The 13,896-nt window shown below is 43.2% G+C and overlaps 1 protein-coding gene across 1 annotated transcript; it reads right to left on the reverse strand.

The window, feature by feature from the left end:
- Positions 1–6,421: 6,421 nt before the first annotated feature.
- On the reverse strand, positions 6,422–12,813 carry ACRV1 (acrosomal vesicle protein 1). Its single transcript, XM_025286367.3, has 4 exons — positions 12,710–12,813; positions 9,897–10,421; positions 7,759–7,878; positions 6,422–6,795 (listed from the first exon to the last, which is right to left on the reverse strand). Exons 1-4 carry the CDS (start codon positions 12,759–12,761, stop codon positions 6,671–6,673), a joined length of 822 nt encoding a protein of 273 aa, XP_025142152.3. The 5' UTR covers positions 12,762–12,813; the 3' UTR covers positions 6,422–6,670.
- Positions 12,814–13,896: the final 1,083 nt, after the last annotated feature.

Raw genomic sequence — 13,896 nt, forward strand, 5'->3', positions numbered from 1 at the left:
TAAGAGTCAGATACGATTGAGCGACTCGAACTTTTTACTTTCAGGATACTAGTCCTGTGTCAGTTTTATGTGTTGCCTGTGTGTGCTAAGTCACTTTAGTCGTGTCCGACTCTTTGTGACCCCGTGGACTGTAACCGGCCTGGTTCCTCTGTCCACGGGGATTCTCCAGGCAAGAATACTGGAGTGGGTTGCCGTGCCCTCCTCCAGGGGAGTCTTCCCGACCCAGGGACCGAACCTGGGTCTCCTGTCTCCTGCTTCCTGCCTCCGCAGGCAGGCTCTTTACCACTAACGCCACCTGGGAAGCCCCTAAATGTTGCATATAAGTATTTATGCATATAAGTATTTAAAATCATGCATTTCTCTCTAAGTTTCACTTTACTTAAATGCCACAACTTTTCATGTGTTGTATTTTTGTTACCTGGCTCAAGGTTTTTTTCTAATTATCTTATTATTTATTTTTTGACTCATGGATCATTTAGAATTGTGTTTTTGTGTTTCTAAACCTTTGAGAGTCTGTTTATTCATATAACTCTAACTTCCTTTAGATTCTTTCCCACCTTTTAAATTAATTTTTAAATTTTGGATTCATTTATCTTTAAGCATGATTGACTTGTATTGTATTATTTTCAGGTGTTCAACATAGTGATTTGATATTTTTCTTAGTTTTTTTTTATGTGGACCATTTTAAAGTCTTTATTGAATTTGTTACAGTATTGCTTCTGTTGTTTATGTTCTGTTTTTTTGGCCATGAGGCATGTGTGATCTTAGCTCCCCCACCAGGGATCGATCCTTCACTCTCTGCATTGGAAGGTGAAGTCTTAACCATTGGACTTCCAGAGAAGTCCCTGGTATTTTTTATACATTACAAAATGATCACCACAATAAGTCTAGTTAACATCTATTACTATACAAAGTTGCTACTCTATTGTTCACTGTGTTTCGTATGCTGTACATTCATTATATTCCCCTGACTTCTTTTGTCCCTGGAAGTTTACACCTCTTAATCCTCTCCTTTAGCTCTTGAACATATCTCAAATAGTTGTTTATTGCTTTTGTTCACTAATTTCAATGTCAGGTTCAGCTTGGGGCCAGTATCTTTTTAAAAAAATTTTCTTAGCTATCAGTTACAGTTTCCTGTTTTTTTTTTTTTTTTTTTCTGCTTGATGATTTGTATTATGTGTTGGACATAGTGAATGATGCATTTGAGAGATTCTGGACTCTGTTCCTCTGAAGAGTATTGACATTTGTTCTGGTAGATAGGTAGCTTGGGTTGACCTGAACTCCAAAGTTGGTCTTCTTTGAGGTGGACAATAGCTGAAATCTCTGCTCAGTTCTCTCTCCTTCCAGGTGCTATTGTTGAGCCTCCTCGGATCAGTGTCAACCAAGAATGTGGTCACAGTTTATACTCAAGTTTTGGAGTTTATCCCCTCTGTGTTTCCCTTTCCAGGATTTCCCCCTAATTTTACAGCTGCTCTGCCAGCTCCAGCCTATGTTCTCTGACCTCAAGCCAGTAGACTGGATTTTTGCCACCCTATGACATATGGATTGAGAATACCCTTAGGCATAAAACCTCAGAACTGTCTGTCTCACCCAGTGCTGTCCTAGTCTTTTTAGGGGTGACTTCTCTCTGGTTCCCTTTCGAGGAATTTTTAAGTAGTTGTTTCTAACTTTTGGTTCATAGTTTTTAATTCTTATCTGAAGGAAGTTCACCCAAACTAATCCACCATTCAGTTCAGTTCAGTCACTCAGTTCTGTCCAACTCTTTGCGACCCCATGGACTGCAGCACGCCAGGCCTCCCTGTCCATCACCAACTCCCGGAGTTTATTTAAACTCACGTCCATTGAATTGGTGATGCCATCCAACCATCTCATCCTCTGTTGTCCCCTTCTCCTCCCGTCTTCAATCTTTCCCAGCATCAGGGTCTTTTCAAATGAGTCAGTTCTTCGCATCAGATGGCCAAAGCATTGGAGTTTCAGCTTCAACATCAGTCCTTCCAATAAATATTCAGGACTGATTTCCTTTAGGATGGACTGGTTGGATCTCCTTACAGTCCAAGGGACTCTCAAGAGTCTTCTCCAACACCACAGTTCAAAAGCATCGATTCTTCTGCGCTCAGCTTTCTTTATAGTCCAGCTCTCACATCCATACCTGCTGCTGCTGGTAAGTCTCTTCAGTCATGTCCAAGTCTGTGACACCCCATAGACGACAGCCCACCAGGCTCCTCTGTGCATGGGATTCTCCAGGCAAGAATACTGGAGTGGGTTGCCATTTCCTTCTCCCCATTCATCCATGACCACTGGAAAAACCATAGCCTTGACTAGAAGGACCTTTGTCAGCAAAGTAATGTCTCTGCTTTTTAATATGCTGTCTAGGTTGGTCATAGCTTTTCTTCCAAGGAGGAAACATCTTTTAATTTCATGGCTGCAGTCACCATCTGCAGTGATTTTGGAGCCCCTCAAAATAGTCTGTCACTGTTTCCATTGTTTCTCCATCTATTTGCCATGAAGTGATGGGACCAGATGCCATGATCTTAGTTTCCCAAATGTTGAGTTTTAAGCCAAATTTTTCACTCTCCTCTTTCACTTTCATCAAGAGGCTCTTTAGTTCTTCTTCACTTTCTGCCATAACGGTGGTGTCATCTGCGTATCTGCGGTTATTGATATTTCTCCTGGCAATCTTGATTCTAGCTTGTGCTTCATCCAGCCCAGTGTTTCTCATGATGTACTCTGCATATAAGTTAAATAAGCAGGGTGACAATATACGGCCTTGACATACTCCTTTCCCAATTTGGAACCAGTCTGTTGTTCCATGTCCAGTTCTAACTGTTGTTTCCTGACCTGCATACAGGTTTCTCAAGAGGCAGGTCAGGTGGTCTGGTATTCCCATCTCTTTCAGAATTTTCCACAGTTTGTTGTGGTCCACACAGTCAAAGGCTTTGGCATAGTCAATAAAGCAGAAATAGATGTTTTTCTGGAACTCTCTTGCTTTTTCGATGATCCAGCAGATGTTGGCAATTTGATCTCTGGTTCCTCTGCCTTTTCTAAAACCAGCTTGAACATCTGGAAGTTCATAGTTTATGTATTGAATCCTGGCTTGGAGAATTTTGAGTGTTACTCTACTATCGTGTGAGATGAGTGCAATTGTGTGGTAGTTTGTGCATTCTTTGGCATTGTGTTTCTTTGCGACTGGAACAAAGACTGACCTTTTCCAGTCCTGTGGCCACTGCTGAGTTTTCCAAATTTGGTGGCATATTGAGTGCAGCACTTTCACAGCATCATCTTTCAGGATTTGAAATAGTTCAACTGGAATTCCATCACCCCCACTAGCTTTGTGTGTAGTGATGCTTCCGAAGGCCCACTTGACTTCACATTCCAGAATGTCTGGCTCTAGGTGAATGATGACACCATCGTGATTATCTGGGTCACGAAGATCTTTTTTGTATAGTTCTGTGTATTCTTGCCACCTCTTCTTAATATCTTCTGTTTCTATTAGGTCCATACCATTTCTGTCCTTTATTGAGCCCATCTTTGCATGAAATTGTTCCCTCAGTATCTCTAATTTTCTTGAAGAGATCTCTAGACTTTCCCATTCTATTGTTTTCCTCTATTTCTTTGCACTGATCGCTGAGGAAGGCTTTCTTATCTCTCCTTGCTATTCTTTGGAACTCTGCATTCAAATGGGTATATCTTTCCTTTTCTCCTTTCCTATTTGCTTCTCTTCTTTTCACAGCTATTTTTAAGGCCTCCTCAGACAGCCATTTTGCCTTTTTGCATTTCTTTTTCCTGGGGATGGTCTTGATCCCTGCCTTCTATATAATGTCACGAACCTCCATCCATAGTTCATCAGGCACTCTGTCTATCAGATCTAGGCCCTTAAATCTATTTCTCACTGCCACTGTATAATCATAAGGGATTTGATTTAGGTCATACCTGGATGGTCTAGTAGTTTTCCCTACTTTCTTCAATTTAAGTCTGAATTTGGCAGTAAGGAGTTCATGATCTGAGCCACAGTCAGCTCCCGGTCTTGTTTTTGTTCACTCTATAGTGTTTCTCCATCTTTGGCAGCACAGGATATAATCAGTCTGATTTCAGTATTGACCATCTGGTAATGTCCACGTGTAGAATCTTCTCTTGTGTTGTTGGAAGAGGATGTTTGCTATGACCAGTGCGTTCTCTTGGCAAAACTCTTAGCCTTTGCCCTGCTTCATTCTGTACTCCAAGGCCAAATTTGCCTGTTACTCCAGGTGTTTCTTGACTTCCTACTTTTGCATTCCAGTCCCCTATAGTGAAAGTGAAAGTTGGTCAGTTGTGTCCGACTCTTTGCAACCCCATGGACTGTATAGTCTATGGAATTCTCCAGGCCAGAATACTGGAGTGGGTAGCCTTTCCCTTCTCCAGGGGATCTTCGCAACCCAGGGATCGAACCCAGGTCTCCCGCATTGCAGGCGGATTCTTAACCAGCTGAGCCACAAGGGAAGCCCAAGAATACTGGAGTGGGGCATCTTTTTTGGGTGTTAGTTCTAGAAGGTCTTGCAGGTCTTCATAGAACTGTTCAACTTCAGCTGCTTCAGCATTACTGATCGGGGCATAGACTTGGATATTGAATACTGTGATATTGAATAATCCAGCATTATTGGAAGCCAAAACTCCCCTACCCTTCAATTGTTACAACATATTTGAATTTATTTCCTCAAAATACATAGCTAATAGATTAGGCTTCCCTGGTGGCTCAGACGGTAAAGAATCCCCCTGCAATGCGGGGGTCTTGGGTTGGGAATATCTCCTGGAGGAGGGCATGGCAACCCACTCCAGTGTTCTTGCATAGAGAATCCCATGGACACGAGAGCCTGGCAGACTACAGTCCATGGATTCGCAAAGAGTCGGACACAACTGAATGGCTAAGCACAGCACAGTAGATTTAGCTATGTTTAATACATTTAGCTAATATTTATCTCCCTCCATCAAAAAAAGAGCATCTATAATGTTAGTAGGGTTTTATTTCTCTTTGCTTCTGATACCGGGGGTTCCCAACATGCACCACCATTGTTATATTTTTAGTATATTTTAAAATCTGTCAGTTCAGATGTGTTGTACATGGTGTTTTTGACCTTGGCTGAGATTGTTCTGTGAAGTTTGCTTGTTAGCTAATTTGACTTAGTGATCAAACTGTGCAGTACTGTGTCTATTCTGGATTCCTAAAGTTTTTTATTATGTATCATATCAAATTTACCACTGTATGAGTGGAAATTAAGACCTAATGTAGTTTTTATATGTTGTAGTATTTCTTCAGGTAGATCTTTCCTACACACACACACATAAAATCCTTGATAAGAACCAGAGCAAAAGCATTGATTTTTCAGGGGCTTTTTAACAGAGGTGTGGGAGCAGTGGCTGATAAGAAATGGGCTTGTGTGGGACAGAGGTTTGGTTTGGTGTTGAAAGAACTGTTTTACCTAATATTTATACTGTGCTATTTGCTCAGATTGAGATCATGCAATCTGGCCCTGGCTCACTGCTGCTCTGTAACCTTGATATGTTTGGAATGACATGGAATCTGAATATATAGAACATTTCTATGTCAGACTTTCTTACTTGTGAACTCAGGATGATGCTATCTTTCCTGCCTGCCTTTCTGGGCCCTTTTCAGTGGATCAGATGTAAAAACACTTTGAAGAGTGTAACTCTAATACAAGATGAAAGGGGCTGTATGCAATTTCCACCTGCCCTCTATGCTGAGACAAACCAGTGACATTGTGTGGGAGAAAAAGATTTAATTAAGATAATTATGACCTGTTCTATTTATGTAGCAGATAAATTAGAAGGAATCATTATTATAATTCTGTTAAGCATAGAGTCTCCACTTATAACTCTCAAGGTCCCAAGAAGGGGTGGGTTTTGAACATCTTGGTAAGTAGAAGTGAGTTTGGTTTCCATAGGGATGGAAAGGTTGGGGTCAGAGACAAGGACTTGCAATATTATTTTAAGCTCCTAAAATGTTAGCACCTACTTTGCATTCCTCTTCATGGTCCCTGCCCTGGGGGACCCCTTCACTTTGAGGAATGTGGAATTGTTTAAAAATGCATCCACTCAAGGGCTTCCCTGGTGGTCCAGTGGTAAAGAATCCACCTGCCAATGCAAGGGACACGGATTGGATCCCTGCTTTGGGAAGAACCCACATACCGCGGGACAACTAAGCCCGTGCGCTGTAACTACTCAGCCTGCGTGCCTAGAGCCTGTGCTCCGCAGCTGCGACTAGAGAAAGCTACACACAGCAGCGAAGACCCACCACAGCCAAAAACAAACCAAAAAATAAAATAAATCTTTTTAAAAATTGCAACCACTGTAGTGTGTGGAGCAGAAGGAAGCTCAGGGTGACCCTGCCCCTGGTTGATGGGAAAAGATGTCTGCCTAGAGTCAGTACTCTAATTTTGCAAAATTTATTGAGAAAGGAAAGAATGTTGAGAGATGGGGTAAAGGAATGGGAAAGACGGAGGGCAGAGAAGGATGGGTAATGACATGGAGAGGAAAGATAGGATATTAGAGCTTCTGGTCTGACAGGCAGAGAAAGATGTCATTAGCAGTTGCCTGGGGAAGACACTAAATTGAGTGCATTAGTGTGGTGGAGGATTTTTGCTGGCTGAGTCAGATCAAGAAGCCAGGGCATAGGCTGCTAGATCTTGTTGCAGAAAGACTGATTTCGACAGCATATAATTTGCATCCTGGTTCCGTGGGAGAAGAGGTTCATGGATGGGCACATGTTCTCACAGCCCTGAACCATGAACTGAAGTTTTCCACCTGAAAGAAGCAGAGACAGACTGTAAAGAGCACAGAGCTTTCATCATGGTCCCCAGAGTCCTTGCACAGGCATGACCAAGTCCTCCAACTTGCATATTCTTTCTCCCCTCCCCTTCCACCTGCTTCTTCTGGGCTGCTTCCCCATCAGTTGCCTATGCTCTCTAGTGAGGGACCAGACAAACCACAAGAGAAGTCAGGCAATGGGGTTCACAGGATAAAGTAACCAAGATCCCTTCCCTTATTTGAGGGATAAGGACTGAATACAGGCTTTCCAGGTTGCACTATGGTAAAGAACCTGCCTGCCAATGCAGGAGACACAGGAGATGCAAGTTCGATCCTTGGGTCAGGAAGATCCCCTGGAGTAGGAAATGGCAACTCACTCCAGTATTCTTGCCTGGAGAATCCCATGGACAGAGGAGCCAGGTGGGCTACATTCCCTGGGATCACAAAGTGCTGGACACCTCTGAGCAACCGAGCACAAGGACTGAGTGTAAGGGTGGAGGGGTGTGGGAATATACTCAGGCCTGGCAACTTGTGAACACAGACTAGTGGACAACTGTTGACTACTTTATTTATTCAATACTTACTAAATGCCTACCATGGACTGGGCATTGTGCTAAGTGCTAGGAATATATAGCCATGAACAAGATAGACACATTCCTGAGCTTGCAGTCAATGTCCCATTGGCCCAAGGGGCAACTCACACATTAATAGGAAGAGACAATCTCCCTGTCTTCTTTTAAGACATCAGAGGCCTTTGGGGAAGGGCCTCTCCCTCAATAGCTGGAATTCTACTCTTGATTCTTGTAAGAATTGAGGTCCTCTTGAATCTCTAAGCTTCTAGGGAATCCCAGCTTGATCCCTCCTTCGGCCCCTGCCACCCTAACCACCCCCTCCCCCATCAGTACTCAAGCTGGCTGATGAGTTCTCTGTCAAAGACCAGCCCATGAAGTCCCCACATACCTTCAAAGATCTTCTTTATCATGCACTGCTGGGAATTCTGAGTGGAGCAGACTCCCTCTCCACGAAGACATTTCCCTTGGTCATTCATATAAGAGCATGTGTGGCAGCTTAACGATGGGCCTGAAAAATTTAAGATCAGCCTGATGAAATAACCCTGTGATCCAGTGTGTAGCCTTGACTCACACATCTGGGAAGGGATGATGGACAACAAGTAGAACCATTTTGTAGGTCTGAGAAAGCATCTTTTCTCTTCCATACCAGAGAAAATGACTTCATCCTTACTGCTTCATCTATGATATTCATTGCTGATGAATCCCACCTTTCTCCCTCCAGTACTGACTTTAATTCATAGCCCAGTGGCTTCCTGGACATTGATCATTAGATGTCCTTCTGCTGTGTCTAACTCAATAGGAGCGATGGAACTTTTCACATGACATTCATACTCCTCACGATATTCTCACTTATCCACAAGGCACAGACACTTGCGGTAAAATTTGACTGATTAATAAGCTGTGTTAAGGACTTCCTTGGTGATCCAGTGGTTAAGACTCCTCCTACCCATGCAGGGGGAGGGGAGGTTCAATCCCTGGTTGGGGAGCTAAGAACCCACATGCCTTAAGGCCAGAAGATCAAAACATAAAACAGAAGCAGTACTGTAAAATTCAATAAAGACTTTTTAAACGGTATGCATTAAAAGTAAATAACAAAGAAAAGAGAAATTGCTTTTTTTTTAAAAGACTATGTTGGAATGTTCTAATGTTGCAAACCTGGCAAAGTGTTTGTATCAATTCGCTCCATCAGGGCAGTTTGTCACAAAGGGCAGAGCCTCTCTGAAATGACTCAATATTGCCTATTTCCACTGCCAGTTTCCTAATTAAGGAAGCATAAAGTGGAAAGAATATGGGCTTTGGAGTCATACTTCAGTGGGAATCTTAGCTCTGCTTCTTTCTAGCCAGATGAGGTAAACCTCACTCTGTCTTCTGAAAATACTGGAATACTCTTCTAGAATACTGCTACTTACACAAATGGGGTGAACATAAAGTTTATGTCTAGTAATAACTTGAGACGACAACCTTCAATCTTGTTTTTCTTCCTGAATAAACCCTTGTAAGAGCCAAAGAGCTGCAGTTGTCCTGGGAACTTATTTCTGTATCTTGTAGACCAAAGTGTTGGCATGCTTGACTTTCCATTGATAAAAGAAACGGTCACATATTGAGGTCTAGAGAAGTCATTCTGGCTTATACATGAGTTAACTTGAATTTTTTGCTAACTACAATAACTTCTTTGTGGCCTATCAAACATACATTGTACATCTCTTTTATTAGTAAAGAAAAGGTCACATTGACCAGAAGTTAAAAAAAGGTTCACGTTAAAAATAAAGATTAAATACCCTTCTTTCTGGGACACCGATTCAAGTCCTCCACTGATGATTAAACTCCCTTTCCAGGTGGGGAGCCCAAACTGTACATGCTGTATGTGTATGAACTGGTCTGTTATGGTTTTTTAAAACCGTGAAGAAATATAACCCTGACTTGTTCAATATGCCTTGTCTGGATGAGATATAAAACTGTGCCGAAAACTGCTTCTCCAGGGCCGTTTCTCAGACTAATCTGCGGAGCCAGCTAGTCCTCAGTTTGGCTCAAATAAAACTTTTCTATTATTAATGATTGTTTATTATTTCCACTGACATCATGTTCAGACAAAAAAAGCCCAGAGCTACCTGTCTGGTGCTAGCCATGTTGTTGGAGGATTTGCAAAGATTTTAACATAGTTTGTGAACAGGCCGATTTAGCCTGAAGCTCACCAAGGTTGTCTTCCATGAGCCCCTTCTTCCAGTGGAGCTGTGGGCATTCATTTTCCTAATTTCTTATGTGGAATGAAGTTGCAGGGACAGCTGGCAGTTTGTATTTTGTTTTTCTTAAAGAGGGCCCTCTGAACTGTTTAGCCTTCAAAAGCCCCACAACACCTAAATTCTGCCTCTGGGGATTATTGCAAAGAAATGTAAAGAGATTATTTGAGAGAGTTGTTTGTTCTGTCTGAACTGTTCTTTCTTCTGATGCCTTAAAACTGGCTTTCTTGATGTGTCACCTACTTCCCCCCGAAAGTCAAGGAAGGGCACCCATGCAAATACGACTCACCTGAGAATGTGCTTGAAGGTGGGAGCTCTGAGGGCTGTTCCCCTGATGATTCAGCTGAGACCTGTTCGGCTGAGATCGGTTCAACTGCAGACTGTTCTCCTGCAGGTTTATCACTTGCAACCTGTTCGTTTGTGGGCTGTTCACCTATGGCCTGTTCACCGACAGACTGTTCGCCTAGAGGCCGCTCACCTATAGGTTGTTCCACAGAAAGTTGTTCACCGGAAGTGTGCTCATTCAGAGTGTGCTCACCTGCAGCAGCCTCCCCTGGAGCATGCTCAACCGCAGTAGCGTGATCAACTGAAGCGGGCGCACTTGCATGTTCAACTGCCAAGGGCTCACCGGAAGCGTGTTGGGCTGCGGCGGTCTCACTTGAGCCACGCTCACTCAAAGTGTTGTCGATTGAAGAAGTCTCATATAAAGCCTCATCCAAAGGGTTTGCAAGTGAAAAGTAGTCACTTGAGAGTTGCTGAACTGATGCTTGATGATCCATAGAGCCAAGAAACTCATCAGATTGAGCTGATGCTCCTGGGGTGGAGAAGTAATAGAAGAGAGTTGGTGAGGGTGAGAGAGGATGTCCCGGTAAGGCGTCCTTTCCTATGAAGCAAGGCTCATGTTGTGGGAACGCTGGGTTTCTGGGGGTCTGGTCAAGCACCTGAAGATACTGCAGAGGCTGGAGGCAGTCAACCGATTGCTCAAGGGACCATGAAGGCCAGGGGTGTTAAGGAACCGCAGAGGCTACCTTAGTGATTGAAGGGAAGAATTTTAAGATCTGCAATATTTGTGTGGATCTGTGTACCCTGAGTGGGCATGGGGCACCAAAAGCGCCTGTGCCTCCCTGACAAAGCCAGCATCAGGAAATCAACGTCCCATCGTTCATGTAACCAGAATTCCACCGCTCGCCTCCCTCCAGTTCCCCTGTGGGTGAAAGGTTGGAATGGAGATACAACAGAGAGAGACTCTGCAGTGTTTCAGCAACTGAGTAATTCTACCTGAAACCGAGGGTGGAAGATTTTAAACTCCAAACAAAATGAATTTGAAACTAGAGATGACAGATACATAATGAGGCCATGAAAATTACCAGAAGGGATTAAGACCTTTATTTGGCAAGTTCATGTTTTTTCCCACACCCAATCCCCTATCCATGTGGTTGGGAACCGAAAACCAAGTTGCCATGAATTATTAAGACAAAAATATTATATACTTCTATATCTCTGCATTGAGATTCCTTTTGATGTACCATTTACTCCTACTTCATGGAGTTGTCATGAGTTTTCAATAAGATAAATTGTGAAGTGCCTAGTCCATTGCTGAAGTGCTTAATTAACTTTAATTTTCCCTCCTCCTGACCTTGCATTTGGAATTCCAAAACTCTTAGCTGGTCATTCTCTTCTGACGTGTCTCTCCTACATTTAATCCAGTTTATCAATGACCGTCAGACAAATACTCCTTAAGTATAGCTTTTATTTTATTAAGTGTAGCATCATGCAGACAATTTGATTATTACCCTTTTTTAAATTATTATTACTCTTTGAGTAACTGATTTAGGCTGAATAACCTAGAAGAGGGTGGGGAATAGACTTTAATGATGAGTATGTTATTAATCCTATCAAAAAGCTGAGAGGAATATAATATAGTCAGTATCATCCTGATTATGATCCTGTAAGAATTTGTGTGTGTGTGTGTGTATCTTGAGTGATTTGAAGTCCTTATAACCAATGACTTTTAAAAGACTAGCATTAGACTATGTTGATAAAGGAAAGATAAGATAGACTAAAGCTTTTGCATAAGTGCTCAGTTGTGTACACTCTTTGCAACCCTGTGCATCTGCCAGGCTCCTCTGCCCATGGGATTTTTCCAGGCAGGAATACTGGAGTGGGTTGCCATTTCCTCTTCCAGGGGATCTTCCTGACCTAGGGATAGAACCTGCATCTCCTGTGTTGGTAGGTGAGGATTCTTTACCACTGTGCCACCTGGGAAATCCGACTAAGGCTTTTAGGAGTTTTTAATTTTAAAAAGTTGTTACAGAAATACTACCTGCTTGACTGATTCTTCAAAAGTGAACAGAAGTTTTAACAAAGAGATTTTTGATACAAAAAAAAGAGGCTTGAAAAAGCACACTCCTTTCTTAGTCATTCTTATCATTTATGACTCACTGCCTCACCAAGTGGCTGGCACATACTACCATCTGGTATGTAGCTTGTTTCTGAGTCAATTTTTGAAAACTGAAGAGGGCAAAAGACAAAATCTCAGAGAACCAACATTACAGAAAACACTCTCATTTAATGGAGAGCTCGAAACTCATGGCCTCTGGCTTCTGCAGAAGGAAGAAGGGAATAGAGCTCACCCTGAATGGGGATCCTGAGAGAGGAGAAACAGATGACTGAACAGATAGACCAGAACCCAGAAGAGGAGGGTTCTAGGATCTCTGGCCCCTGGATGACTTTCAGGCATACCTCACTCCCTTCTCCTGTGTTTTTCCTTCTATTTTAAGTACACAAGGATCCCACACACTCAGTTCACTGGGGCAAACCTTCCCAGACTTCCAGAACCCTAGACCTGTCTTCTCATTTCACAGAGCATCAGGTACAATGTCGAGTGGCTGAAAGTATTAGGAATGAGCTGTGCCAAGCTAGTCTGTGATGGTGAAGCCATTAACTAGGGGGAATCAACCGATTCAACAACTCTCAGAGTTGAACTTGTTCAGCCACTCCTGCTTCAGATTGATCTGGGTAACTAAGATACTGGTCTTCATTCTTCAAGGGCCTTAAACAGGCCTCTTCCATGTCCACCTGGAACCAAGAGAGAGAACTCACCTCTGGCAGATCCAAGGAAACACAGACTCACTAGTAGAAGGAAATTCTTCATCTGGATTTTGGGCAAGAGGGGACCCTGGTGTGGGGCACCCAAGAGCAGTGAAGAAAACCTGTGAGCGGAGGCTTCCAGTGCCGAGCCACAGAGTCTGCGAATTCTAGAACCTCAGAAACAATCCATGATTCCTCACAATGGGTTGTGCTGATCAGGTGCCTGATCCGGCATGTTGACGCTCTGGCAACCCCCAGCAAACCAGATTGTGGGGCTGATATGCCCTGTGCCTGGTACTTTACTGTGGCCCTCTGCCTTTTCTTTAAAAAATCAAGTTGCCAAAATAACATATATACTCTCTGTAATAAATTTTAAAAGCCATCTACTCTCTTTTTAAAGTGTTCATGACAGTGAGGTGTGATTAGCTGGTTATTTTTTTATTTGGTTCTCTATATGAGCCCTTTTATTTGGGTTGGGGGCCTCAGAAGGCCGATCTCTATTGAGCTGATCACCTTGAAGGCTGGTTGGGTTTGGCTTCAGATTGTGTTGAGCCAGTGGAAGACTGGAGAAGGGAACACAGATACAGATTGAGACTGAAGTATTTATTCCTCCTATTACCTTCCTACCACAGTTCTGACGCTGGCTGGGTCTTGACAGTTTCTGTTGACTGTCTCTCCTCATGGCTCCAGTTCTCCACCAGGCTATGGGAGCATGGCTTCCTTCCCCTCCCCGCTGAGGCCTAAGAAGGATGATAATTTCTTACTGTTGCTAAACCTGGATGCCCCAACTTTATTTTTGTTTTTTCCTTAACCCTGCTCACTTCTGTCAATCATCTTTTCATAAAGGTCCATATCAATCATGGTTTCGGCAGGAAACAGATGGCAAACTCAGATGGGTGACAGGAGAATGTACCTGATACGGACATGGAAAAGGGATTTACAGCCTCGAGCTGACTGCTGAAAAGATGGGTGCAGCGAAGCATCTACCTGGTATTACGCTGGAACTTTTGGAAGACGGGGCCTCCCAGGTGGTGCTAGTGGTAAAGAAGCCACCTGTCGATGCAGGAGATGTAAGAGACGTGGGTTCGATCCCTGGGTTGGGAAGATCCTCTGGAGGAGGGCATAGTAACCCACTCCAGTATTCTTGCCTGGAGAATCCCATGGACAGAGGAGCCTGGAGGGCTACAGACATGACTGGT

Source organism: Bubalus bubalis, chromosome 5 (genome assembly GCF_019923935.1).
Source record: "Bubalus bubalis isolate 160015118507 breed Murrah chromosome 5, NDDB_SH_1, whole genome shotgun sequence".
In the NCBI taxonomy this organism is placed as follows: Eukaryota; Metazoa; Chordata; class Mammalia; order Artiodactyla; family Bovidae; genus Bubalus; species Bubalus bubalis.

Excerpts from the sequence above, each read along its gene's own strand:
- ACRV1 (XM_025286367.3), bottom strand. The coding sequence starts at position 12,761 with ATGAAGAATTTCCTTCTACTAGTGAGTCTGTGTTTCCTTGGATCTGCC. Across the intron at positions 7,879-9,896 it reads ACCTTCAAGCACATTCTCAG|GCCCATCGTTAAGCTGCCAC; the intron begins GTGAGTCGTATT and ends TAAATTTTTCAG. Across the intron at positions 6,796-7,758 it reads GATAAAGAAGATCTTTGAAG|GTGGAAAACTTCAGTTCATG; the intron begins GTATGTGGGGAC and ends TGCTTCTTTCAG.